The sequence below is a fragment of the Siniperca chuatsi genome, linkage group LG15 (assembly GCF_020085105.1).
Source record: "Siniperca chuatsi isolate FFG_IHB_CAS linkage group LG15, ASM2008510v1, whole genome shotgun sequence".
Taxonomy (NCBI): Eukaryota; Metazoa; Chordata; class Actinopteri; order Centrarchiformes; family Sinipercidae; genus Siniperca; species Siniperca chuatsi.
This window is the reverse complement of record NC_058056.1, coordinates 12,420,354-12,448,024: the sequence shown is the minus strand read 5'-3', so window position 1 is coordinate 12,448,024 and position 27,671 is coordinate 12,420,354. Positions and strand designations below refer to the sequence as shown.

The following is a 27,671-nucleotide window of genomic DNA, read 5'->3' as shown; positions in this document are numbered from 1 at the left end:
GTTTAGACGCCCAAGAGTCAAAGTCAACCATCAGTGAGTAGGACTGAACGAAATTAATCAGCATCAGGATATTGGTTCCGACCAAAATGTGTCTGTAGCACAGAGTATCGAAAACTCAAATAGGGCTGCAACTAACAATTATTTTCATTATTGATTAATCGTCTGGTTTATAAAATGCGAGAAAATTTCCAGAGACATTTCATATTGCTGGTTTGTCTAAAAACCCAAAGATATTAAATTCACAGAAGAATTGAACTTGAAAAATTACTTTAACGATTAATCGATCATCAAAATAGTTGCTGATTAATAATTTTCTGTCAGTAAACAAAACAGTTCATTGACTAATTGTTTCAGCTCTGCTGTAAAGTAACAAAAGTTGGAATTGAATGTCTGGTCAGATTTGTACTCTGCTTAAGTTATTCGGATTTGTGATTTTGGGCTATGTGAATAAAATTGACTTGACTTCATTATTTGATCAGACAGTTTCTGATATAAATTGGACTTTTGCCAATTTAAGGCTGTTTTATTCAGGCAAAGTTCTTGTACTTCTGCGTGTGTTTAACATTTGACTTTCTTTATTAAAGAGCTTGTAGAAAAACATTTTTATGTTCCTCAAAGTAAGGTATTGAAAAAAATATGATTTTAGTATTGGTGTTGAAACTCAAGCATCGTATTGGCACTAGTATCAAATATATATATATATATACTGTAGCCCTAATCACTTTTTTAGCCATGCTAGCAGTGTGGCTCTATGGACGGCAATGTGGGATGGTTGATCAGTCCACTAGTTTGGTCCAGAATGACATATCCCAACAACTATTGAATGGATTTCCATGAAATTTGGTGCTGATATTTCTGCTCCCCTCAGGGTGAATTGTAATAACTTTGATGATCCCTTAACTTTTCATTTAGCGCCATCACCAGGTCAACATTTTAATTTCTCAAATACTTTGGTTTATGACCAAATACCTGTAAAACTAATGACAATCCCTTCAGCCTCAGCTGTACATTTTTAGTGCTAATTAGCAGATGTTAGCATGCTAACATGTTAAACTAAGATGGTGAACATGGTAAAAATTATACCTACTAAACGTCAACATGTTAGCATTGTCATTGTGAACATGTTAGCATTAGCATTTGGCATTTTAGCTCATTTTTAATCACAGTTTGTTGTGATTGTTAATTTGGACAGCAGAATGCGATTAACGATGATATTAAACTATCACTTTGTGACATCCTGTATGAGGTGACATTTTCATTGAGTTTAACTGTAAAAGACCAGTCTCTATCAAGTTATTTTCTGGTTGTTTTAACTTTTTGTAAAAAAGTTATTCTTGCACTATGACCCATCATGGCGAGTGCAGATGCCTTTTCCTCAACATGCAGTCCTAATTTGTCTGCTTCATGTTTGGGTTCCACTGAGGTTTTCTGGTTCTGTCCTCAGTTCCGTCTCATTAAGTTCCCCTTCTCCCACATCATGCTCAATTTAATTTGGCCCAACTGCCTCCTCTCCAATCACCAAGCAGCTATGGTTTCATACATGCTAGTTGGTATATTATTCTACTCGGGTATTGTGTGACGACAATGGCACAAAACGACTTAGTGCCTCTGCTGAATCAGCCAACATGGAATTTACTTCTGTAATCTTTTGACTGGGGAAACAAAGGAATGCAGGGTTGCCTGTCCAAATATTTCCCTGATTCTCATGGCTGCTCATGGTTTTGTAATGGGTCTTTTTTTTATAGCTGTCAGTGAGGAATGTCGGCTGTGGGTGCCGCAGTAAACCCTCTCACAGCAATGACATCATAGCATAGATTACAAAAGTGTGTGTTCGTGTGCATGTGTGTAAAAGTGTAATTGTTCTGTGCTCGCAAACGAACAAAGGTCTGCTTGATTTTGTTTATGTTTCGTAGGTATACTCGCATGTGTGAGTGTGTTTGCATCTGTCTTGAGTGAAGCTTTGTGTATCTGCTTGTTGCATATGCTCAGGAAGGTAAAAGGAAAAGCACTGTTGCTTGATTTGTGCATGCTCTGACATGATGACCCAGGGTCAGGAGAGGAGCTGATGGAGAAGAGACCCTGTTCATCATGCCAGACCAGGCCGGCTGCAACAAAGCTACCTGGGATGGAAGGTCTGTTTGTTCAATCTAAACATCCCAGAGGCTCTCATTTCTTTTGTAGCGTACAGGATGATCTACAGCACTCTCCTGTTTGGGCATCCCAGCAAAATGACGCATCAATGCTAAATGGGAAGCAGGCTCACGCAGAAGCCCCCTTTTTTCCATCTTTTAGCAGGCCGTCTGGGCAGCATATTGTACCATTTCATTCCGCATGAACATGTCTTAGATTAGCGTCGCAAAAAGCCACCTAGCATCTGGAGTTCAGAGCCTTTCTGGGTGTCAATGGGACAGGGAGCATCCCTTGAATCATAGCCCCCTTTTATCAACCCTTTGACAGGCAGGGCTAGAAAATGTCTTTCATGTTTGGGTTAGGGAGGGAATCTGAAGCAGCAGGCTTTTCATGCCCTGTGTGTGCTGCTGAGAGCCTTGCAAAGACTTTTGGTTACAATTGAATTAGGCTGAGGAGCTGGCCTACAACAGTGCTACAGTCTGTCCCAGTGAACAGAAAACAGAAAATCCAGAATGTGTTTATTCACATAGATCTGATGTGTCTCTATGTTTCCCTATGAATGCACACCTGTCTGAGTGGGCTCACGTGTGGATATATCATATCATATTCACATCTTTGATTGTCTGCCAGTAGATATGTTCCTGGAGCCGTATGTGTGAGTTCCACGGTAGTGTGTGTGTGTTGGTGTGTCTGGAGGTGCAGCAGCCTGTTCTTGGCTGTCTCCAACTCCTCTGGCAATCTTCCCCTGCAGGCTGTGGAGGTCAATGTGATAATGGAGCTGCCGCTACTGGCTCTCCCCCGTGGCCCAGCAGGGTGGACACTCTCCCTCCAGCTCTGTTTCTTGCCTTTCTGTCTGACTCTACATCCAACATTCTCTGTGTGCGCTGTGTCTGTATTGGACTGTTTTTGACCCTCTATTTGTCTGTTTCTTTGGCATATGCACCTTAACTTCCTTATACTTGCTGTTTATAACTTTGACTTATAAACCTAGAGTAGTTCACTGAAACGCACTATTATTTATGCCGGAGGTTATTTATAAGTGTTTATGTGTGATAAGACAACACTATTTGTGCCTCTGTTTTGTTTTCCTCTACAGTTTCCAGGACACGGTGAACTACTTTGGGGTTAAGCCAAAGTCCGGGGAGAAAGAAGTGGCCCCGAGTTACATTTTTATGCTTTGGTACGAGTTTTGCAATGACTTCAAGAACACTTGGATACGACAAAGCAAGAACATCTCCAAGGAAAGGTGAGTCGGATTCTAGTGGGGGTTGTTCCATTTCTTAGTTTCACATGAAGATTAGTTCACATGTTGGGAGGAGTACTACTCAAGCTGTGAAAACAGTTGTAACAATGTTGTCTGTGGCTCTGATGGGAGCTCTGAAAAAATAATCTCAGATTCTTAAGAATTTTTTAACAGAAAGTCCGTGTTACAAATTTGAGACATGGAGTTTGAAAGACATGGGCAGAAAGGGTCTAACGAAAGATGCTATTGAGTTGCATTATGGGAAATGTAGGATCCAGTATTTTTGGCGCTTGACCCATACTAGGGACTAAAACTTGGGATACCTCTGCCTCTGCTGCATAGAATTTGACTATTCTTTTTTGAATCGGCCTCTCGTTAGTCCCCCAACTTAATGAAAGTGCAATGCTAAATTGCTGGAGTGCGCCTTTAAGTGATGGTCATAAAAACCTGACTGATGTCCTCTGTAAAGCCTATCCTGAAACATGATAAAATATCTTGTTCCTCAGTCAGTGGATGCACCCCAATTCTGCAGAACACCAACTTAGCTATCAAACTGAGGCTTAACCATCTCATCCTCGGGTTGGACTTCTTGTCTCTGTCACCTTCGGATAGGTGCTTAACGACATCATGTCAAATTAGCACTAATTGTACAAGGGTGATGTGCGGATGCTAGGCTGGAATTAAAGCAGAGAGGCAGGCCATCAAATAGGAGGCAAACGGTAGACCTCGGCCCTCTGTCTGAAGGACTGGGGGCCTGAATTTATTATGTTTGCCCTGACCTGAGGCGTCATGTTGGGGGGGCATTCCACTGAGGGACAGCAGACCCTCCTGGCGGCCGCCTGGCTTTACTAGCAAGCGGGCAGGGGCCTGTGGCCGTTAAAGGCAGTACGTTATGGGAGAACTGATAAACACTGTAATGATGCCGGTCATGCAGCCCAAAGGGCAGGAAAACTGCACGTGTGGAGATGACAACGGGACTGAGAGAAGCTGTTTGTTACTGTCCAGCCAAACTGCATGGCCATTTTGGGTTGTTGTTTTTAAATATCATGTGGTGCCTTCATAACTCTTGACACACACATCATATGAATCTGAGCTTTAGTATCCTCCAAATTCAAAGCCACTGCTCTCTGAACTGAGCCGCCTTCTTTCTCTGTGAGATGGAGGACTTGAAGATTTCACAGCCCTGCCATGGATCCATGTACTCGCTCCTAATTGTTTACTAGGTCATCGTGTCTCACATTACTCACAGCTGATTGTGCTTATGTACAATTAACTTTATTTTAAATACTGTTTGCGCACTCATAAAAGCCAAGTGTTTTTTAAAGGCTACCTCATTATCTCATCAACCCACTGTCATTCTCTACTGCTTCTCACTTATAGGGCTTTCACTGACCGCAAACTCTTAGGAGGTGTGTGTGTGTGTGTGTGTGCAATTCTACATAGCTCCATGACACAGGGTGCCCCAGGGAGATCACTTAAATGTCTTGCTCTTACAAACAAATTCACAAGGTCACAGTGATGAGAGGCTTCTGACTTTATATTGTTTTCACAAGTTACACACATACTATTTTCATGATTTAGTTCCAGAGCTTTCAGTGTGTACTTGTGGTTTTAAAGGTTCTGCAGATATCAAGTCCATGTGGATAATTTTTTTTCCCCACAGGTTGAAGGAAGCTCAAGAAAACATCAAGAAGATCACAGCGGAGAAGAGAGTTGAAACCAAGAAGATCAATGCCAACAGTCTGGTAAGAACTGATCTATGAACAGCAGAGAAATGGAATTTCCTGAAAGCTGCTCTTTCTTGTGCCCGCACCAAATTCGATACACTGAATCTTTTTGTGGTTCTTGCCAACAGAAAGAGAGGCTGCGGCAGAAGGAAGCCGGCGTGTCCTCCAGCTGAATGAAATGACACAGCAGAAGAAGAAGAAATGAGTGGTGGTGGTGAGAAAGTTGGAGAAGATCACAGATCAGAAAGTGCGTAGGCCTCCTGTCTCCTGCGTTTACCACCTGCCTCAACAACAGCGGACTGCCCTCTGTCCGCTGTTGTCCCCGTATGGAATCACAATAAAACCTCTCTGGACTCTTACTACTCCCACTGCCGTATCTCTGCCCCACTAACAGCGCTGGACACTCCCCCACCCGCTCATCCCCACCCTACGCTCCACCACCCTCATGTTGAGCTTTTTCTGTCTGCTATACAGATAGAAGCTGGGCCTGCAGCGAGGATGCATGGCTGACTCAACCGCAGTGATGAGAGTCTTAAAGGCCAAAGGTTGATCTCATTCATCCAGTGTGGCGTGACCTCTGGGTGCCAAGCTTGTGAAAGGTCTCAAGGGGTCAGTGGGATTCATAACAGTGCCAGCTGACACATTCAGGAGGGTTCCTTCTGGATCTACAAGAGCTGAGAAACAATTTCTTTCTGAAGTGCAGATGATAATGCTCCTGTATTAAGACGTTGATGCTGTTAAATGAATAGATGCAGCTGCATGGAGACTGCTCAGAGGAAAATCCTTATTGATAAAAAAGATCGATCTCTCTCTCTCTCTGGAAGCGGGGGGAAAAAGCAGTTCCCAGTCCTTTTGCTGTAGCGAATAGCTTTTCATTCACCATGGCTCATTAAAAGTCTTGTAAATATGTCATGTTGTAGAATCGGAAGGGACCGTGCAGCTTTGAGGAGTATGATAAATGATCTGCGCCGAGCTTCAAGTGCAGATGAAGACATGTTACGTTTAAATGTGCGTGTGTGTACAAATCAGTACGTGGAGGTTTTCACTGTATTGTGTAGCACTGCACCAGACTGACCTTTCCTGGGTGACGGCCAGAGAAGAGCAGAAGCCTGGCAGCGAGCCTTGGCCCCCTCACACACACACACACGTACATACAAACATGTACTTAAAAACATCAGAAGAACACAAGTCTTGGCCATGCACCCATTCTAACCCAAGATATTAAATATACATTATGCAAAGTTGTTAATCCTTCATTGAGTGCTTAACATCACATTGCGTCCGGCAGACTTTTAAGCACTTTACTGCTTGCAGTAGCTGTATGTCGTAACTTGCTATAAGCCGCACTCCGTTTTTCAGATGTCTTGCACTTTTTTGCACCTCCTTTCCTATGCAAGGGTATGGTTTCCTTGTTGTAAGATTTATGAATTGTTTTGCTTCATGATGAAATTCTGTTCGATTTTTTTTTCTAAGAAAGCTCAATTTTCGCAAATGTAAGATGTAACCATGCTCCTGTAACATTCAAGAAAAGTCTATTTATGTAAGAAAAGATTTATTTTATGCCAAAAAACATCAGCTTTGTTCCCTTTGAGGCTGTATTTTTATGAGTTGTAACTGACCGAGAAGCTGCCTGATAGGTCAGTCAGATCAAAGATATATTTTCACATGGATATTACCTGTATGTTGTGCCCACTGATTTACAGGAAATTGAGTAATTTGCATAGAATTAAGACAGTTGTAGAGATGAGGGTTGTATTTTGGCTATTGAGAACATTTAAGCATATCACCTGAAGCCATGTGAGTTGTTATACCTCAGATAGACTTCCATTATCTGACTATCCATAAAACTGCACCTTGAATTACTTTTTTACCCTCCAAAGTCTTTTCACGTGTGCCATTTATTTTGTATAAAAATCTAGATATTTCATAACTTTAAACTGCTATGTTTGACTTCAGAGGGTTTGAAAACCAACAAAAAAGAGCAGATACTGGCCAAGGAACTGCTGTAGCCTCTACTGTATGTATGTCGGTTCATGTAACCTTCAGTAGCTCTCATATAGGTGCTCTGTAATTTTATGGAATTGTTTTAAATTTCAAGAATAAACTACTGGATGCCGAACAAACTGGACCAGTATCTCTAAGTTTCCGTCTGTCAACACTTCCATTAGGCTGGCTTTTAGAAGCCCAGCAACGCACAGAGCAAATGTGATATTTATGTAAAAACCTTACTCATCAAAGAGGATTTAATGATTCATAATTCAGCTAGGCTGATCAATAAACATTGAGTCAGATTTAAGTCATTCAATCAAGCCTCATTTTTAGACATTAAAACTTGTTCCTGAAAGACTCCTAAAATAAAGTGATTATCATTAACATGAGGAATTTGTCTCGTCACTTGAAATTTGTTTTATGACAACTAAGACTTTAGGAATGTGATGAGATGCACATTTCAGTGTTTTAGCCTATTTGTTGTATCACCTAAATACATTATGTGCCCTAAAAAGGAAATGTAGGACCTGGTTTTACATATTTCATGAGTCATTTTAAAAACTAAATTACATTGCATGGTGCGTTTATGTTCATCAAACAAGGATTAATAAATCACCAGTTGGTTCTGATTTTTTTTTTTAAGTTTTAATTTTTGACTGTAGATTTACACTTGTGGCACTTCCAACTCATCCTAATTTTTTTATTCAAACACCAAAATAATCCTACAGATTGTGTCTTAGACCAAATATTATAAAGGTGGATATTCAATATTAAATCTATTTTCTAATTAAGAAAAAAGTCCAACAAACGGTGTACTGGTGCCGTTTAGGCAGAAAATCCAACATTTGCACTCAAACACCGCGTTCCCCCTTTTCAGTCCTCCGACAGATTTGCGAGCCATGTAAAAAAAATAAATAGTGAAGTTAAATGACATCATTTCAAGGGATAATTGGAACAAGGAGCCGCATCTTTTCTCATAAAACTGACTACTTTTACGATGAAATTTATTCCAAGGTCTGAGTGCGAAAGTCTCCGCAAGATGCTTCATGCAGCAGAGGAGCAGCAGATGATGAGGGGATAATTAACACTGTGTATAATACACCTTCCTACTTTACATCAGGTGTAAAGTAACAGATGATATGAACAAAATTCCAAAATCCATTTATTTTATGTTTTCATGGATAATTTAATCAAAGGGATAAACAAACCGGTTACATCAATCTTGATACTGTAGAAACCACCACTGTACATTGTCCGTTTTAACTAACAAAGAAGCCTATTGTCTCTACAACTGAGTAGGCACCCAACTTACAAAAAAACGTAACTGATGGACTTCGAAATTCAGACATCAATTAACCTTGAAAGATTCTTGAAATATCGAAATAAAATCACATTTTCAATTTACAAATATCGCCACTCATCCATCAAATTCCACACAGTGGAAACATCGAGTTAAACAAACATATGCACTCAAAAATACAAAACTGAGCAGGAATGTTTTCCTGCGTTTTGAACAGTGACTTATTAAATAAACCAGGGTTATGCAGTCCTCTTGGGGTGAGGAAGCCGTGCGTAAAACGTGCCCATTCCAAGTCAGCGTCCCCGTGCAGTGATGCTGCGTGTTGCCAAACTGGTAAGGAGTAAAATATTCATCGCATTTCAACGTCGGTTTATAAGTTGCATGTCCATATTTGTTCACACGTTGTGCAAGAAGAGAATCGTTGTAACCTACATGTAGGAAGCCTTCATTGATGATTCCTCCTAGATGGAGACAGGCACGTGTTCTTGGCTGTGTGACAGCCTTTCTTTCTATTTTTAAACAATCCTGTACGCGAAGAATAAGAATATGAAACACACACACACACACAACACATTTCTGTGCGTCTTTAGTCCAGGTCTATGGATATACAGCGGCACTGTTTGACGCGCTGGATGCGTTTCTTCTTGGTGGGTGGCTGCTGGTCCGGACAGTTCAAAGTAAACGTCATGGTGGTAAAACGCTTCGGCTTGCAAAACGAACAGGACTGGAAGGCTCCCTCCTCCCTGCGGATGTGCCTGGGGATGTAGAAGGAGTTGCACTGTCCGTAACAAAAGCGGTTGATGATGGTGCGGCTGACGCATCCCTCTTCGTGGATGGTCTGTTTGAGGGGCTGCGTCTTGCACCAGTCCCGTTTCAAATACTGGCGCTCAGTCACATGTAAAGCTTCCTGGCTGGACTCCAGCACCTCGTCGGCCGGTGAGGATGAGCCCTGCCTCTGCCGGGACCCGGAGCCCGCCTGCGGAGGCTGCGGTTGCTGCTCCGATTCGTTTGGGTTGCTTTTGTCAGGATGAGGAATGGCGCCTTGTGAACCTCGGTTTCTTTTGGAATCCACGTGAGAGGATAGCAACCCCATGATGAAAACCATACTGCACAAGATACGCGTTGAGTTGGCCATCCTTGGGGAGAAGAAGAAAATAATTCATCACCTATATCGTTTCAACTCTGGACGGGTTGCGCACAGCTGTCAAAGCTTTTACGCTGCGTAAAAACGCACAGACACAGCTTGCTTTTTTTAAAAACTGCATGCAAAACGAGACTATAATGGAAAAACAACATAGCTGTATATCTGAATTACCTCCGTCTAAATATTTGAGTGAGAAATATGTCTTGTGTATTATGTTCTCATACTTTATTAGGCTATATATTATCCATTGCGCAAAGGAATGCCACCAGGTTTAGCTAAAGCAAAAGCATATAAACTTTGTTTGATAAATCACGTATCCACACATACACACCAGTAGAAAACAAGCTTTCTATAAGCCATAAACCAAATAAAGTATAATAAAGACGATGCGCGTGGATGTTGAAACAGTCCAAATTCACTCACCTGTGGGAGTCTCCACTGCTACAAGTGCGATGATCTGATCCTGTCAGTCCTCTACGGCACCTTCCGAGGTGATAGGCACCTACTGTTGTCGACTGTACACTGGCGGGACTGTGGATGGGTGGGAGACTAACCGCTCCATAGACAGGGGGCCAGGGGGTTTAATACAAATTGCTCCAGCGCCGGACTGTCTCCCTTTTAAATGTCTGCCAGCTGAGATGTGCACAACAGTTCCTTCTACATTATTGGCTAAGCAAGATGTAGAGAAAATCAAAACTATCCGCCCCCTCAACACTTCCCTGAACCCACTTCAAGAAAACAGACAACCGAGGAATAGCGAGGGCAGGCAGAGAGGAGGGGGCGAGAAGAGCCGAGAGCGGACAGGCCTGAAGTTTATGCGCACATGGAAAAAGTAAAACAGTTGTTTTTTGTTTTGTTTTTTAATCAAAAGAAGCACGATGAGAATACAGTGCAATATATCCTAATTTTAAAACGGAAAGGAGGCGTTCACAGTCCTCACGCAAACTCTGAACATGCATGCAATCTAGGAATGAACTCAATTAGAAAAGTTGACTATCACATTACAGCACACCTGTGAATCCTCAACACAGAAAGCATTCTAAAGTCTCTGTGAAGTCATTATATAGTACAGCTGAATACCAGAGACAGTATTGAGCCAACCTGTCAGTTTGGCCAACAGAAAAATAGGCTTTTTGCATAATAAATAAAAATGGACACAATTTGCTTAGACGATTGGGAATTTCAGGCACGCAGTATGGTATGAATATTTAAGTATTCCTTGCTTCATTGGATAGCCATAGCCTTTCAGTTGTTTATTGTGCGTGTCCCCAATGTACGTTTATTTACACATGCCCAAATTAGGCCACTATACAAGTGGTTTATCAGTAATCTCACGGTCTTTAAAGTGAATGTCTTTTATTGTCCCTATGGTCAAATTAATTAAAAGGAAAATATCACAACTAGTTTCTAAAAAGGCACATTTTATAATGTAACTAATAGTGGTTTTGTTGGTTATTAAATTATTTACTAATGCTTTATACATTAAGAGCCAAGTTTTGCCAGGTTGTGAAATATTCTTGATGTCATTTACTTTATGTTTGGTAAAATGCAGTTATGAATGTTGGTAATCTATTAATAAATGATTGCACTGTCTAATAAGCTACAAGTCTGGAGTTATAAATGCTAATAAATTGTTGATAGATTTTGGTCCAGATAATCTGCAGGTTTTCCCAGAAGGTTAATGGTCCATTAGAGTGTCTTGATAACCAAAAAACATAATCAAGTGTCAAGATTTATCACAACCTGGCAACTCAAAAGTAATGACTGTGTATAAAACATTAGTAATTTAGTTATTAATTATATATAAAAAGGCATTAGTTACAACTTTCAATCCCGTTATAAAAGGGAGACTTATAAGAAAGTGGTGCCAAAATATGAAAATACAGTAAGACAACTGAAGATCATCCTTAGTTTTTGGGGTACATTTTCAGCCCTGGTGATATTCTGGAAATTAAAACTCACCCACACTGTTGGTTATTTTTAGGTCACATGTTTAACGTGCCCGTGTCTTTATAACATAACTAATTAGCGAATTGTCTGTTACTGAATTTTCCGTAGGATATATCTATCTATCTATCTATCTATCTCTCTATCTATCTATCTCTATATCTATCTATCTCTATATCTCTCTATCTATCTCTATATCTCTCTATCTATCTCTATATCTCTCTATCTATCTCTATATCTCTCTATCTATCTCTATATCTCTCTATCTATCTATCTATATTTCACGTTCTTTCAGAGGTGAAAATTTAGTGGCTTAACATCGCACCGTTTCCTCTTCCCGTGAACTCATCTGTTGAGCACATGGCCTCTGCCCAACTGTATAGTCTGCAATATTTATGCATCATAAACAGCGCCTGAAGGTGGAGAATCACACCAATATAAATCGACACTGCAGCGGTAACAATAGGAAGCTGCTGCAGTAACAGAACCTTTTGTCCAATCCATCCTACTACACATGGAAAGCACGCGAGCCTCCCAATGCAACCTATTAAATGTGTTGAGAATAAATCACAAGGAATGAATATGACCTTCACCCTCTCACTGTCTACTCTCCAGATTCTTTACAAGACAAAAAATGTCAACATAAGTTTTAAACCGGTTGACGTGAGGCCCGATCCATACAGCCTTTTTAGTAGTACCCCTACCCGATTTTACACTGAGCAGAAAGAAAATCTTTTCCAATGTACCAGAACCAACTTTGTCCAAATAAATGCTGCAAATAAGCAGTTTGATGTGGATATAGTTGCAACTTCAGATTTTTGACAGAATACATTCCTGAGCCCTGTTACAGTATGAACAGGAGCATGTCTCAGAGCACGCGTCAGTCGGATGTTGTGGTTGTACGACTCCCCCTTGTGGCTCCAATAACGGGGAATTAGTTATCCAAACCAGAAGAATTCAACTGCAGAGAAACGTAGAGATATATGCTGTTTGATTTTATTTGTCTAAAGCAGTTCACATGGCAAAGCATTTTACTGGCTGTTGGTTTTGAAATTAATGGACTGCGATAGACAGATGATGTGATCAATACTGTGTGGCTTTTTTTCTTTCATAGAATCCAACAAAAGGTGCATTTTTCTTCTTTCTGTTCATGATGAGTAAAAAAAAAAAAAAAAAAGAACTGCAACTTAAGTAAACCGTTTTTTTTTTAAACTAAGGATTAGATATAAAATGCATAAATAAAAGCATAAGACTTGATCTAAACATTTCCAGTCATACCACCAATCACATTTCACATAACTTGGCCTGCACACTAGTCTAAACACTACGCAACATATAATCTTGTAGGCTGATATGTGTCAATGTTTGACTTCTAAACTTGTTTTACTAGAGTAAAACATACATAAGGCATATGAATATCTCCCATTAAGGCCCAAACACAACACAAACAGCACCTACAGTAGCTGTTTTAAAATAAATTAAAACCCTGGGGGAAAAAATGGATAACATAAGAGGGAATGTTTAAAGCTAGGGTGGGTAATGTATTTCAGAATTTCTTTTGGTTATATTTGTTGAAATTCTTTTTACATCCCGACAGCAATCAATAAATCAAATGCTGTACAGGCCTGTAATAAGCACAGCCAATTATTTCATTTGGCCCGAATAAAATGATTGGCTGGCCTACCTGCCTGTCTACCTACCTACCTGCGTGCACTCTGCCCGGACGCTCATTGGGCATGAAAATGTGTTTTGGGGGAGTGGCTTTGGAGGGAGGTCTGAAGGGAGGGGGTGGGATTTTTCGGTTTGATACTTTCAAAATCTAGCTGTCTCTTGCTAGTTTTCTCCAATGTTACCTACCCTTGCTTTAATGTTATGTAGTCCTACCAGACAGACCTGCATAGTAAGGAGGGAACATAAAGGCAAAAAAAGATTTTGAACTACAAATCTACAGGCTTGGTAGCAGACAGCAGTTGTCCTTGGTTAAGAGGGTTTCTAGGTGAACCTCTGTAATGGTTCATGTCCTTCCCTACTACCTGCTGCACAAGAGGCTTCTGAGTTCCTGATGGATCAGGGACAGAACAGTCCACTTTGGTCTTTAGTTGGACCTTGTTGGTCACGTCGCCCAGAGCACAGGCCTTGGGTTTGCGGGCCAAGGTGCTGGGCTTTTTGGGTGGGACAGAAGGTGGTTTCTTTATGGGACAAAGGCTGTTGGACAGTCCCACTTGTGCCTCTCCCTGGTGAGGCTGAAGCTGTGGGTGAGGGGAGAGGCCGCTCTCCAGGCTCACTGCCTTCCCCACTGGACCTCTCTGGATGGTGGTGAGTTCTGCATTTCTGGTGGGTCTCCTGCTCTCCCCCAGGAGAGAATTCATCCTGTGGACAGTCTGACGCACAGGGGTGCGCTGGAACTTGAGCGGGGATCTGATTTGTTTGGCCGTGGAGCCTCTGGGAGAATGAAGGGTGAGCTTGTTGAAGTGATTAATGTGGTCTGCCACCCGACGCTTTTCTGCCTCCAGGCTGCATGGTAAGAGGGGTTGTTGGTTTTGGACTTTGGAACAAACCTCTGGGGATTCATTTTTATCATGTACCGCACTGACTATAGTACTAGGAGGTGTACCAGGCTCATCTCGGAGTTCAAGGTCCAGCTTGTATGGAGTGGACTGCAGCCCAGAGAAGACACCCAGTTTGAAGAGAGCGGGACTCTGTATGTCTAGAGCGTCGATCAACCTGCTACAGTTCACCTGCTCTACCTCCCTTTCACTCTCTCCCACCATGGAGCTGTTATGGCTACAGATGGGAGCAGCATAGAGTGAATCTTTATCAGCTTTTACTGCTGGACTACAGTATACACCAGACTCAAAAACTACACTGTCAATATGCAACGGTGATAAAGCAGCAATTTCAATCTGGCCAAAGGTAATGTTCTGATCATTAGCTAGAAGGCTCTGTGGAGCTGGGAAGCTGGAAGCCTCTGTGTCCACAAACAGAACTTTGCCTTTAGGAGTCTCTGGTGGAGGGACTAGGATGCTGTCTGGTGGTTTTGTTGCGATTGTTACCGTAGAGTTGCAGGGATCCTGCATGACAGCCTGGAGGTCACTGCCTGACACTGGGAAGGCCTTTATTTTCAGCAGGGTGGGACCAGTTTGGCTCGGAGCTTCAGTGATGGAGCTCTCACTCTCCAGGCTCTCAGCACTGGAAGCACAACACAGCTTCTTGGGAAGGCTGGCCACTGCTGGGGGTTTTGATATGACAATGGCTGGCTCAGACATGTAGCTGCTTTTTAGGCAAATGCTCATGGGGGTGTCTGTGAAAGATCCTCCGCTGAAAGCCTGGCCTCCTACAGGAGTCTCCCTGCTCCACGAGGTCCGGTGGGCACTTGGGTCACATTGGGGGGTCAGCAAATTGTCTTCAGACTTACTGATATACTTGGAGCCTATAAAACAAATTGGGATATTAGCAAGCATTACATCTCAAAAGACTAAATTTATTAGCCGTTTATTTGATTTGTTCATTTGGTACTCACTTTTGGATTCAGCCTTTCTAGGCAGAACTGATGGACTGAACTCTGTCTCTTTGGTGAAACGAAAACTGGTGGTGCTCTCCTGAGTGGCAAGTCGCCAGCCAATGGACTCAGACCCCTTTATCACCAGCATGAAATGAGAAATGAAAGATGAAAGAAAGTTCAAGGAGGATTAAGCTTTAGAGTATTATGTTGTTAAAAAGGACCCCACAGATGTTACCCAAAATGTAACATTAATGTTAATTCAATGATTGTTGTGGTTAGTTCTTCAGAGGATGACAAAAATCACTCAGAAGAAACCAGATATGGATTTGTTGGTCAACAACTTTTTATTAAGTCAAAAATATACATAAAACTATATAGCATTAGAAAGTTATGCACCTTAAGCCCCTTAAAAAGCGTACCTTATATAACCTACAACATGTTACAATATATTTTATGTATATACTATATAATAACGTTCTTTCACCTGAGTGCTTAACATAGTTAATCACTGAAAATAGGGCACAGTAAATATCCTGTGGCTTTGTAAGTATGAACACAATTTACTTTGTAATATTACAAATGTAAAAAACAATCCAAATTCTTTTAAAACTTGTGCATGCATTAGTTTAAATGTATTAGCTACTGAAAGAAAACTTAGAATGTCACAAAAAATAAAAAAAAGTGCTGCTGTGCAACAATTTACCTCAACACCCCATGTGCAAATGTGTTACTTGATTTGAATAGTTAATTGCAGCATATGCCTGAATACACTTGATTAACCCACTTTTTATCTGTGAACCAGATGAGTGGAATGTGAACTCTTTCGGGCAACCACACTTACAGCGTCTTTGCTGCTCTTCCCCAGGCTAAAACGCAAGCGCAGAGATTTGCGTGGTGCTTCTTTCTTGCTGACTTTAGGAGAAAAGCAGCCAGCCCTCCCAGATTCAACTCTGAAAAGGATATAAATTATCAGCGTAAGAAACTATGAATACCATGTAGCTCTGAGATTCATATTTTACAATCTGTCTGTATAGTATAGCATAGTGGGAAATATGCGGCACACTGCATTTCATGGTATCACTTTGTCGTAATTATTTTTATTCAGTTTGAATGTTATTCAGTGAATGTTTATTACTGCACCTTACTGTAATTTCTATGGGGAATCACTTGTCATGTCTCCCTAAGGAACAAATAACATAACTGAATTTTGAAGGATAACTGAGGACACAGAAAGGGGGTACCTGTTGACAGCATGCCTGTTGCTAAGTCTTCGGCTCTTCCTCCTCACAGAGGTAGCTGACTGCCTTCTAGACCTCCCTGCTGATGACACGGTATTTTGGGAAGAGTCCAACACCCCTAAGGCACTGTAGGCTAGAATATATAAAAAGGGGAAAAAACATGTAAACTTAACCACAAACTTTAGAGATAGACGAATAGTGATGTCCATTGGATCAAACAATCATCAATACCTGATCCAGGAGTGGAAGTCCCGCTGAACAAAGTATTGGGAAGTAATTCTATTCCAAGGTTCTTTTTGACAGATCTACGTTTCTTGTTTGAGAATCCAAAAGAGTGACCAGATTCCAAAGGAAGTTTTCGCTTTGAGGATGGTGTTGCAATCACAGGAGTTGCAGAAGAAAAAACTGGCAAAATCACAAAAGAATTAAATATCTTCAAATGTATTGCTGTTTTATATTTGAAAACATCCCAAAGATGATTCTGAGCCAAAGAACTGAGAAGAATAAGCAGGTCTTCACTGAAATGTGTTGAAGATGATCCATGCAAATGACAGGCAGACAGGCAAAGAAAACAAAAGCCAAGACATTTGAAACAATGCATAATTTCAAGTCATTCAAATTACTTATTATTCATTATCAATACAAATGTGAGCCAATTTCATTTGAAGCGCACCAGAAGACAGATAGCTTTTCGATTCATGCGCACAGCAGATGGATTGCTCCAGTATCATCATGCTACATGACAGGCAACATTATCTCATCTGACCACAGTACCTACCGAGACTGTCTGACTGGGTGGCATTTGTGGGAGTTCTATTAGTTTTTATCTTATTCAGAGCACCACTGACCATATCTGAAATATGAGACAAACCGAATCATATAAACAGTCCAGACTAAAGCTGCTTCAAAATAAGATGATTAATTTACAGTTACAGCAATACAGGGTTTCATTTTACATGAATAGGTCTAAAATCACTAAATATTTCCAGTGTGGTTGCACCAGTGCAACTGGAATTTATCTGGCAAATTCGAGATTTGATTTATATCTTTGCATATTGCAGCTTTCACCAAATAAATAAACCTCTGATGATTTAGTCTTACATCCAAAGCTGCGTCTGTGTCTCTTCTTCATCCCTGAGTTTAAATCAAGCTCCTCAAGTTCATCGTGTGTAGGGGACAGAACCCCCGCCTCACAGCCCATCATGGCTGGAACTTTCTCTAGAAGAAACTGTGGTAACACACCTGTAACACACAGACACAGCCAAATGTTTAGTGCTAAAAAGCTACAGTGTGGACTGACACACAGATGACCTGCAGGTAAGATGCATCAGGTCGTACCAAAGTTGTGGGCATTCTCTATGAAGCAGTGTACTATGGCTGCCTGTAGCTTGAGGCGTTTCTCAGTGTTGGCATTCATCTTCTCTGTACCGTCTCCGAAGTGAAGGAGGTTGGGAGCCAAGATTACAGACAAGTTACTGCTATCCATCTTATTCTCTGCACTCCTGCGATTAAGCAAAGAAAAAGAAAAATAGCAGTAATATATATATATATATGAAGACAAAGGTAAAATGTTGTTAAATGTAACAAAGTAATAATCCAACTAAATATAATTCTGGCACCTCTTAGACACATTGTGGAGGAAGTCAAAAAAGTAACGCAGGACGGTTAGGTTTCTGTCGGGTAGTACACAAGACAGCAGCATGGTGGCAGAGGTCCTCTCCTCCTCGGTAGGGAGTTGCTGGGCCTTGAGGAAGGCCTCCTGCAGCTCTGTGGACAGCGCAGGCTCTGGCAGCTCCCTGAAGAACTGCTTCACCAGACCGGCCACATCACAGGAAAGTGCAGTGGACAGGCACTCCTCACCCGCGTCCAATTTTGCCTGGACGGAAATTAACACAGCTCTGTTGTGTTAGACCATACTCAGGGTCAAGGTCCCTCAGTGAATGCAAGGTCAACTTCAGCCATCACTCACCCGCAGTGCTTTCAGGCGAATGAGAGAGCCTGATTTTCTGAACAGGCCCTCTGTGTCGATATGTGCCAGCAGTTTCATACATGCGTCGACCAGAAAGCTAAGAGTGCATTGAAATGTCGTTAGTACAAAATGTACAAGATGGGACAAGAAATAACTTGCCAACTCTAAGCTCAAGTAAAAGTAAATGAGCATGTCCACTTGCCTTGGCACACTCCCACATTCCATATTATAGTACGGTAAGTTCTCCAGAGATACCCCGAAAACCTTTGTCTGGGGGAACAATCAAAAATAAGATACAAAAATAAGACATCAACTCTACAATGTTAAATTTTAAACAAGAAAGCTAAACAATATGAGAAAAACAAATCAGCTGTTAATTCACTCAAATAACCTATCAGGAGCATCATGTATTAATCTGTATAAAATCTTGGACGCATTGTATTTTTTTTTTTTTTTTTTTTAAATACCATATTGATTAAAATGCTTAAAATGAGTTCTCCGTGACAAGACAAGAATGTCCTTGCCACACGTTTCTATGACTTTTGACCAGTCAGTTTGATGGCTGGCTGCCAAACACTGCAAGTTTAAGAGAACAATGATGAAAGCTGCAGCAACCACTTTGTTGGTTTTTAACCTCAACAATCTGAATCTGTCCACTGTTTTTCAGTGTAGAAAAATTACTTCATTTCAATTCTTGATTTCTTCACATAGTCGGAGCTAAAGTTTGTGGCATTTGTTTTCTCTTAGAGCATTTTAGGGCATTCCCTGCAAAAGCAGAAGTTCAATGTTCATTTGGAAAGTCACAACATCTCTTGCAACATACCTTGTGACTCCTGTGAGTCACATACGAGTAAAGCACACAAGAAGAAACAGGGTTTTCAGAGTTTTAAAATGAACTTCCATTAAATTCAGTATGGCATATCCTGTAGAGGTTTAATTGCCCTGCCAAAATGTCCAAAAACATCAAAACAATAAACTCTATAAAGATTTATGAGAAAATATTGTCCTTTTGTGTTTTGTTAGACTTGGCTTTCTATTGCTGGTAAAGAAATTTATGGTGTGAATAATTACGAGACCATCCAAACAAAGTATCAGCAGTGACTGACATGGGTGACAACGGCCTGTGAACAAATGGGTCTCATCAGTGGGGGCATGCTTTCAGTAACATGCTAATTTGATTCAATAGACTAAACAATACTACGTCCAAGGCTGATACTGATACTACTTGTTGATTTGTGGTACAGATTGTCAAGTCCAGTTTCAGAGTCACTGTAAAGGAAACGCAAGTAAATCGTGCTATTCATTGCTAATTGGTTTTCTTTAAACTTACCGAGTTGTTGGCTGTTGACTTACAGCTGGCCGCTTTGTTTTTGTTCCAGTTCTTTGTCTTTATCCCATACGCTGTGCGCAGGTGTTGCACAGCCAATAGACGCATCACATTTTTCTCCATGACTTTCATTTCACACTCCTTCCTTGTACTTTCAAATTAACTTTGCAACAATTCGTTCACTCTCATCTGTCAGGACCAAAATAAACTTGACATTCACAGTTGTATTAGTTCTGTTCTGACCCCGAGTCTTTCTAACTTAAACCTTTTCTCCAGACTTCTGACGCTAACTCATCCTCACGTGGATCTTAATTGCTCACAAGACGCTCTCCACAACCGTCAACAGTAAGAGCTACAAAGTTACTCAGTCCCAAGGAGATGTTAACAACTTGACTAACGTTACAATATGGAGCGCTTATCTAATGGCTAACATTAGCTTCATGCTTCAGTTGCAATGCAGTTAGCTAGCTAAGGTTAGCAAGTCACATTAACTCATTAACAACCTTCGTACGAAAAAAACAAAACAAAATATCTTCTCGATGTTACACTACTTAAACTTACGGTTTACCTCGTTTCAAACGGCGAACTGTATGAATTACACATATTTAATTCGTTAGCTAGCTAACTGCATTGTGCTATGATTAGCTCGACAAATCGGTTGCGAGGCTGTCTGTTTTCGCAGAGCATTCAAACAGCGGCGCTCCCTACGCTCTACGCTCTGATTGGCTGGAAACGGTTCGAATAACATTCTCTAGGGCGTGTGTTTTACTACCCGGGGCAGCCTTACTGGGCGGGGCGGTTTCTGTTTGGCCAGATGAACAGTCAAGTGGACGCTTCCTGTCAACCGGTTGACTCTGTAACTCAAACTAGTCGCACCTTTAAAATGGAAAATGCACAAAACTGCAATTGTACTGCGCATTTGACGATCATATTATATACATTGTAACAGACAAACACCTATATTTGATTAGGTTCAAATTATTAGCTGCTGAATTTTCCCTCACGCTGTTTGTGTACTTATGGCACATGATGTTTAGCCTCTGTGTACACCATTAGATAGTGCCTTTGAAAACAATATTCAGCATGTTAGATCACTTAAAACAGAATGAGAGGACTGACAAATGTAAGATGACCAGGGCCAATCCTCAAAGATACTTGGAACAAAAGATTAAATGTTGTAATGGATTGCAACATCAAATGCTGTGTAGCAATAAATGATATAACTGTGTTCAACCTAAAACACACTGGTGACTGCCATCACTAAGTTCCTCATTCCTGGCTTTTAAGAAAGCCATGTTGTGTAAACTCATCTGCAAAATGGTCTCATTTGTGGCAAGACTCGAGCCCTCTTCAAGGCCCTCACTTCCCATATTTGTAGTGGCTGTATTCATTTAATCTTTCTATATTTATCCATATTTATCCTCAAAACAAAGAAATCTAACCCTAGAGAAGAATGAAAGTAAGACAGCAAAAGTTTTGAAAATTTGCAATATCTAAAGACAAAGTGTCTTTAGGTCCCAACATCTATTTCCCTGCTCAGTAGCTTTCTATTGGATTCAAGTAATAATGAGACAGTTTCTTGATCAATGTTTATCGGCTGCTCAAAGTATTGCCCGGTTTATGATGATGATCTGAAGTTAAATACATGTTAACATGTTAATGCTTGTGTGACTGCTTTTTCCTGGGTATGAGGACTGTGGACTGCATGTTTGAAACCAATGGACAGGGTCCAATTTCATTTCATTTACCTTTGTTCAGTGTTTTACTCTGCAAAGTTATTCAGATAATTAAAAAAATCTTCTTGGAGCAGGTCCCTGCATTTTTATTTATACCCAACCTTCACCTGCTCATGTTGCACATTTTCTGTCAGTCACAATCAACAGCACAGCAGATACTCTCACAAGGCTTATCTTTATTACAATAGAACATATACATATATATACAGGAGACAACGTACAAATGCATGGACGAAAGGAGGTTGGTTGTGTGTTTAGAAGCATTTCCTGTGGACAATGGAGGGGCCTGCCTCATCGTACTCCTGCTTGCTGATCCACATCTGCTGGAAGGTGGACAGGGAAGCCAGGATGGAACCACCGATCCAGACGGAGTACTTCCTCTCAGGTGGAGCGATGATCTAGGCGACGAATAAACACCATTTAAGTTTTAATAAGTGTTTATTCACTTTGTTGGTGAACTTGATGACTTAAAATCATTGCAGTTCTCTCACCTTAATCTTCATGGTGCTTGGGGCCAGAGCTGTAATCTCCTTCTGCATACGGTCAGCGATACCAGGGTACATGGTGGTACCACCAGACAGCACATTGTTGGCATACAGGTCCTTACGGATGTCAATGTCACATTTCATGATGCTGTTGTAGGCAGTCTCATGGATACCAGCAGACTCCATACCTGGTAGAGGACAAGCAAAAAAGATGAGTTTTGTCTGAGACAAAATATTGCATTCCTTAGATCTATCACAAAACAAATGCAACCAATTACTCACCAATGAAAGAAGGCTGGAAGAGGGTCTCTGGGCAACGGAAACGCTCGTTACCAATGGTAATGACCTGACCGTCGGGAAGCTCATAGCTCTTTTCCAGGGAGGAGGAGGAGGCAGCGGTGGCCATCTCATTCTCAAAGTCAAGAGCCACGTAGCACAGCTTCTCCTTGATGTCGCGCACAATCTCACGCTCAGCTAAGGAGCAGAAAGTTCATGTATTGAGAAGCAACATTTTTACACCTCTCATATACACATTAAACGAATGAATCATGATGGCATGGACCTACCAGTTGTGACAAAGGAGTAGCCACGCTCAGTCAGGATCTTCATCAGGTAGTCAGTCAGGTCACGGCCAGCCAGATCCAGACGCATGATGGCGTGTGGCAGAGCATAACCCTCATAGATGGGGACATTGTGGGTCACACCATCACCAGAGTCCAGCACGATACCTTTAGCAAGCAGAAAAGAACCATTGTTAGCTACGCATGCATGTGAAGGTGAGGATTGGCAGCTAAATACAAGTCTGCCCTCTTCAAGTATGTCTTACATCATACTATACAATGCTGCTGACATCACTTGGCACACACCCTGCTGGAGAGGGATTAACAACTCCTCTTGACAATGAGACAGGAATCTATCCAGATGACAGACACCCCCCAGTTTTTTAGAGAAATTCAACAGTTTCTCCCTTGCAGTACAATTTCTTCTTATTTAAGGTAATTGCATTACTGACCACAGGCTAAACTGGGTACATATGAAAAAGCTGCAGTGTACTGACCGGTGGTACGACCAGAGGCGTACAGGGACAGGACAGCCTGGATGGCCACATACATAGCAGGAACATTGAAGGTCTCAAACATGATCTGCAAGAAAAAGCAAGCAGAATGTGAAAGGTTTGTCTTAACCCAAGAACACATATGTGAAAACAGAGCAGAGAGGAAGTGACTGTCAAGTACCTGGGTCATCTTCTCCCTGTTGGCTTTGGGGTTCAGGGGGGCCTCAGTGAGCAGGGTGGGGTGCTCCTCAGGGGCCACACGCAGCTCATTGTAAAAGGTGTGGTGCCAGATCTGACAGAGGAAAAAGAACAGCTGATGTCCGGACTGAAACAACTCTTGACTGAGTGAACAACAACCAGGTCTTCTAAAGAAAGCGCCACATCAAAAAAACAAAAAAAAAACAGCATAGTTTATGACGGTGGCCAGGCTGTGAATTGTCAAGGATGCGGAAGGTCAGCTGTCATGAATGTTGTAAATGAGTCTCAGTGTCAACACACACCTTCTCCATATCATCCCAGTTGGTGATGATGCCATGCTCAATGGGGTACTTCAGGGTCAGGATACCCCTCTTGCTCTGGGCCTCATCACCTACGTAGCTGTCCTTCTGACCCATACCCACCATCACACCCTGAGGGAAGAAGCAAAAGAGGAACATAAGACATAGGGAGAAGCTGCTCTTACTTTTTAACACTAATAATGCAGGATAAGATTTGGTGGGTAGTAAAAGGGGACAGATTTAAGCCTACCTGGTGGCGGGGCCTTCCAACAATGGAAGGGAAGACAGCACGGGGAGCGTCATCTCCGGCAAATCCAGCCTTGACCAAGCCAGAGCCGTTGTCGCACACAAGGGCGGTAGTCTCATCGTCGTCACACATGATTAGGCTTCACTGGGGTGGTCTTAAAGTTGAGAGGTGGGGTAGAAACACAAGGAGAGAAGGTTCAGGCTGGGTGTTAGGAGCAGCTGTCTAAACTGCCCATCATAGAATACATAGCATGAGGGCCTGTTATAATTGAACAATTACAGACACTTTATCACTAGAGTGGCTGATAATGTGGTGAGGTGACTAGACCTGCTATATTTGAAGAAGTCACTGACATAATCAATAAATCACTCATATGATTAATATACGTATTAGCTGTGATCCAGAGCGCATTTGAAGGCCTGCCAACACTATCTCATGGCTGCTCTAAAAGTATTATCACTTTCAAACACTAACACACTCAATGCATGCTATGTATAGAGAGCTAATTACACATGCCTTTGGATGCTATTTTGGTGCTAACCTTGTTGTACAACTACTGATACCATATCTCCACGACAATGATTGTTCCTGGGACATTTCAGAGCTGCTGATATAGCACCAAAAAGGGGCATATCAGAGAGACCTGTGATCTATTTTAAGCTCAGCACCCCCGCTGTGCTTAACAGGGTGAAACAAGTGACAAATGGATCTCCTGCTATTTCAGGTCCGAAAGAACTTGTCTGATTGCCAAGCCAGCACCCATCTGTCCCCACACTGTGACACTTTTTGTTTTACTACATGGCTCCATGCCCCAACTGCCCCAACTTCATTCATTGGTGCATAGGTGAATTTGGCCAACTTCTGCCCAGCTTTTGCGCACTGATCTAAGTAATACTCCCATATAATACGCTTGAGATACTGTATGTATAGTTCTGTCTATGCTTTTCCACCGAAACCTTCAACACCATGGAGTGTCCTCATCACAAAAAATCACATCACCTAATAATGTTAATTTCAACATCCCATGGCAATCAATCTAGCATAACCAGTAACTCAATTTTTAACTGTACTCACCAAGCAATTACAACTTGTGAAAACCATTAGTTAGCTGAAGTTGCATCATCCATTCAGTCATTTAAGTACCATCAGCTCAAACATATCATTATCAGATCACACATATCCACAGTGGTTCAGAGAAACAAGCTGTGAAATGTACTCACCAAGGTGCACTGGTAGGCGGATGCTTCCACTGGGACAAAGGCTGAGGGTGAGAAGAGCCCCTTAAATAGGACCCAGACTGGGTCTAGGGACCAGGGGCGGGGCTGAGGGTTCACACAAGTCCAAATAAGAGCTGCCAGCAAAAATCAACAAGCCACAGGAAAGTGTGTTTTACATACATGGATGTAAGTCACTTGCCTGACAATAATTAATGGAATATTATTGGTAGGTCTCAACAAAAAGGAAGTGTGGGGGGTCTTATAGAGGCATCTGTCTCCATTCTGTTTATTTTTTTAATACAAGACAATCACATTAACATTAATATAATTGTATTTCTGAAAGGAACATACAGAAGAATCTGCATTTATAAGATGAAATTTTATTTCATGAACTTTATGAAATATGTAACTTCATACCTGAAAACAATGCACACTTGCATGGTTGTTGCAGTATAATTTCTTTATAGCCCTGAAAGTATATATTAAAAACAAGACACAGTGTGAATATCATGCAATCAGAGTTTTAAATTTTAAAATACTGTATTTTCTGTTACTCTGATACATAATGTGCCTCTCTACACCAGGCAGGAACACATATGTCATATCTCTTAAGAGGTTTTACTATACTCATAACAGCCTAGAAGGCCCACTGTGATGACCGAGTCAGGACAGCGTCACTGGTGTCTTGTTAAGGAGATGAAAACATTGAATATGTCTGTGAACCATGCTGCTGGTATGTGCGCTGAGCCTCCTCGACGTGTGGAACAGCTGATGGTAACGCCAGCCGGGCTCTGTGTCTCATCTGGCTGTCTGAGTGGACTGCTGGTGTCAGTGCTCTGAGCTGATTGGCCCAGCTGTCTCCTTGTAGGGTTATGGTGAACAGCAGTCAGTAATGTGCAGCCACTGAGGTTCCAGAGCCGCGAGTTTGCAAAGAGGAGGTCCATATTTGTGCCACCCACTTTCCCATATATTTCCTCCATGTACATTGTACCTTATGGGGTAATACTCTCATCTATGCAGGAATGATACAAACATTTGACAGATTATTTGTTGATACAACATCATTCCCAAAGAAAATAATACATATGGTCCGATCTCAGGGAATACCATTCATGTATTTGTAATGATAAAATAAATGTACTGATTCAGGTAAGGAAGAATGACTCAGATGTAAAAGAGCAGTACAATATGTGAGTTTCACAGCTGGAGGCATGTGGGAGCATTCTTCTGCTGCAGGCTGCCCCACCAGATACTGGGGTTTCCTATTTATAGCTGTCCTCCCCACAGATAGGAGCTGGATGCAGCTGAAGCATCTCATAGTTATTAGCATGCCAAAGAAGACTTTCATAAATTGGATTAATATTGTTTTGATAAAAGAATAAAGGAGATGTGATTCATGATCAGACTTTTCTACCAAGCAACAATGAGAGACAGCATTCACTCCTACATTCTGAAGCTTTGTAAATAAAAATGTAATATATAGAGAGTGTTTTACAAATGCTTATAGGGGAACTCCATTTAGGACTGTTTATTAGCTATGAAGAGTACTTCTCAGCCTGTTGTTAATGTCTTCTGTCTTCAGGTCTCTACATTTATCTCTATAGTTGCATTACAAATTAAGATTTTTCATACAAAACATAGGTATGATGAAGTTATAAAATATGATGCATTTTCATACATGAAACTAGACAACAGTATGTAAAATACTTAAAATTAGCTTGATCTCGGCCAACTACAACAATAAAATGTTACTTACACATTAATACATTAGTAATAATGTAATATTATATGTAATGGTAGAACACTCGCAGGGGGCATTTTTCTGAATTGAGTAGCCTACTTCTACTTTTGATACGGTTTTGCTAATAATACTTTCATACTTTTAACATATTCATAACATAACTTTTTCTTCTATTGAAGAATTCTTACTTTACTGAAAGGATCTGAATTCTTCCACCACTGAATGACTCTCAGATACCAACACATACCTTTCCCAGCATCAGTTTAGGATAATACTAATAGCCCTCACATCGCATATCTGTAAGATCATGGAGAGAATGGTTACTGAAAGATGGACACATTTTATAGAAAAGAGAGGAATAATGACCAAATATCAAAGTGGGTTTAGGAAGGGAAGAGGAACCCTGGATTGTATGATTTGTTCAGAAAATTAGATGAGAAAAGCACAGATTAATAAAGAGTCAGTTATAGCAGTGTTTTTTGACACTGAAAAAGCATATGATATGATGGACTTCTGATAAAGCTGAAGATGGTAGAGAGAACTATCCAAGTAAGAATTGGTAAAAAGAAAAAAAAGACAATTTGTAGTGGAAAATGGGACCCTACAAGGGAGTGTAATAAGTCCATGAATCTTCTCAATTGTGCTTAATGACATTTTTTCCAAAGTAGAACCAGATGGGGCATTATGGAAAAGAGGAAGGAATATCTTGTGGGGATTGAAGTGGGGATTGAAATTAAATTAATTATTAATAAAAGTCCTCTTCATTAAAAACAGTATATGTAGCAATGGATGGGTCTGTGTTTGATTATGGTAGTCTATGGTTCAGCCTCCAAAACATTGTTGGGAAAGCTTGATAAGATACAAGCACAAGCTCTAAGACAGTGCTGTGGAGCAGTAAAGTCGACCCCCAGCCCAGCCCTGCAAGTCCTGGTGGGAGAGATGCAACTAGAAATTAGAAGTAAGCAATCAATGACTAACTACTGGGCCAGTTCCTTAAAGGACACAGAGAACATCATCCCTCTAAAGTGGTACTGCAGGAATGCTGGGAACAAGGCAGAGGACAAAGAGCAAGCTTTTGGTGGGTTGGGAATAGATGTGTAGAGCACTTGGGAGTTATTCATTTAAACAGTTGTTATTCCAGAGGCTGAGCCATGGACATACTCGACCCCACTGACAGA

At 41.2% G+C, this 27,671-nt stretch overlaps 4 protein-coding genes across 6 annotated transcripts in view; 1 reads left to right on the top strand and 3 right to left on the bottom strand.

Annotated features, from left to right (window-relative positions):
• Positions 1–7,228, top strand: part of LOC122861414 (formin-like) — a 39,854-nt gene extending 32,626 nt beyond the window's left edge. The window contains exons 15-17 of the mRNA XM_044165779.1: positions 3,227–3,376; positions 5,037–5,118; positions 5,229–7,228. Of these exons, the coding sequence (XP_044021714.1) occupies positions 3,227–3,376; positions 5,037–5,118; positions 5,229–5,273 (277 nt within the window). The 3' untranslated portion in view covers positions 5,274–7,228. The remainder of the gene's footprint in view (positions 1–3,226; positions 3,377–5,036; positions 5,119–5,228) is intronic.
• A 1,006-nt stretch (positions 7,229–8,234) lies between these two features.
• grem1b (gremlin 1b) lies at positions 8,235–10,210 on the bottom strand. The gene is made up of 2 exons (XM_044166669.1): positions 9,957–10,210; positions 8,235–9,525 (listed from the first exon to the last, which is right to left on the bottom strand). The coding sequence occupies exon 2, from the start codon at positions 9,522–9,524 to the stop codon at positions 8,976–8,978; it is 549 nt and encodes a 182-aa protein (XP_044022604.1). The 5' UTR covers position 9,525; positions 9,957–10,210; the 3' UTR covers positions 8,235–8,975.
• Positions 10,211–12,454: 2,244 nt separating this feature from the next.
• On the bottom strand, positions 12,455–20,240 carry arhgap11a (Rho GTPase activating protein 11A). 3 transcript variants are annotated; one of them, XM_044166666.1, is made up of 12 exons: positions 19,520–20,240; positions 18,392–18,459; positions 18,190–18,286; positions 17,840–18,096; positions 17,559–17,722; positions 17,322–17,462; positions 16,999–17,073; positions 16,452–16,625; positions 16,224–16,353; positions 15,824–15,932; positions 15,001–15,115; positions 12,455–14,910 (listed from the first exon to the last, which is right to left on the bottom strand). In XM_044166666.1, the coding sequence occupies exons 1-12, from the start codon at positions 19,646–19,648 to the stop codon at positions 13,418–13,420; spliced, it is 2,952 nt and encodes a 983-aa protein (XP_044022601.1). In that variant the 5' UTR covers positions 19,649–20,240; the 3' UTR covers positions 12,455–13,417. The 3 variants fall into 3 exon arrangements, with proteins under 3 accessions (XP_044022601.1, XP_044022602.1, XP_044022603.1); XM_044166667.1 differs by lacking the exon at positions 16,999–17,073 and having other exon boundaries at positions 19,520–20,239; XM_044166668.1 differs by lacking the exons at positions 16,452–16,625; positions 16,999–17,073 and having other exon boundaries at positions 19,520–20,239.
• Positions 20,241–21,408: 1,168 nt separating this feature from the next.
• LOC122861408 (actin, alpha cardiac muscle) lies at positions 21,409–24,886 on the bottom strand. The gene is made up of 9 exons (XM_044165747.1): positions 24,756–24,886; positions 23,539–23,689; positions 23,292–23,420; positions 22,973–23,083; positions 22,795–22,879; positions 22,304–22,465; positions 22,020–22,211; positions 21,744–21,925; positions 21,409–21,650 (listed from the first exon to the last, which is right to left on the bottom strand). The coding sequence occupies exons 2-9, from the start codon at positions 23,665–23,667 to the stop codon at positions 21,507–21,509; spliced, it is 1,134 nt and encodes a 377-aa protein (XP_044021682.1). The 5' UTR covers positions 23,668–23,689; positions 24,756–24,886; the 3' UTR covers positions 21,409–21,506.
• Between the last annotated feature and the right edge of the window lie 2,785 nt (positions 24,887–27,671).

What these genes read in the sequence shown, in the direction of transcription:
- LOC122861408 (XM_044165747.1), bottom strand. Translation starts at nt 23,667, where the DNA reads ATGTGTGACGACGATGAGACTACCGCCCTTGTGTGCGACAACGGCTCT. An exon ending in ACAGGGAGAAGATGACCCAG is followed by an intron (nt 22,880 to 22,972) that starts GTACTTGACAGT and finishes TTTTTCTTGCAG; the next exon opens with ATCATGTTTGAGACCTTCAA. An exon ending in CGCCTCTGGTCGTACCACCG is followed by an intron (nt 22,466 to 22,794) that starts GTCAGTACACTG and finishes TGCTTGCTAAAG; the next exon opens with GTATCGTGCTGGACTCTGGT.
- grem1b (XM_044166669.1), bottom strand. Translation starts at nt 9,524, where the DNA reads ATGGCCAACTCAACGCGTATCTTGTGCAGTATGGTTTTCATCATGGGG.
- arhgap11a (XM_044166666.1), bottom strand. Translation starts at nt 19,648, where the DNA reads ATGAAAGTCATGGAGAAAAATGTGATGCGTCTATTGGCTGTGCAACAC. An exon ending in AGTCAACAGCCAACAACTCG is followed by an intron (nt 18,460 to 19,519) that starts GTAAGTTTAAAG and finishes TTGTTCCCCCAG; the next exon opens with ACAAAGGTTTTCGGGGTATC. An exon ending in CTCCACAATGTGTCTAAGAG is followed by an intron (nt 17,723 to 17,839) that starts GTGCCAGAATTA and finishes GCTTAATCGCAG; the next exon opens with GAGTGCAGAGAATAAGATGG.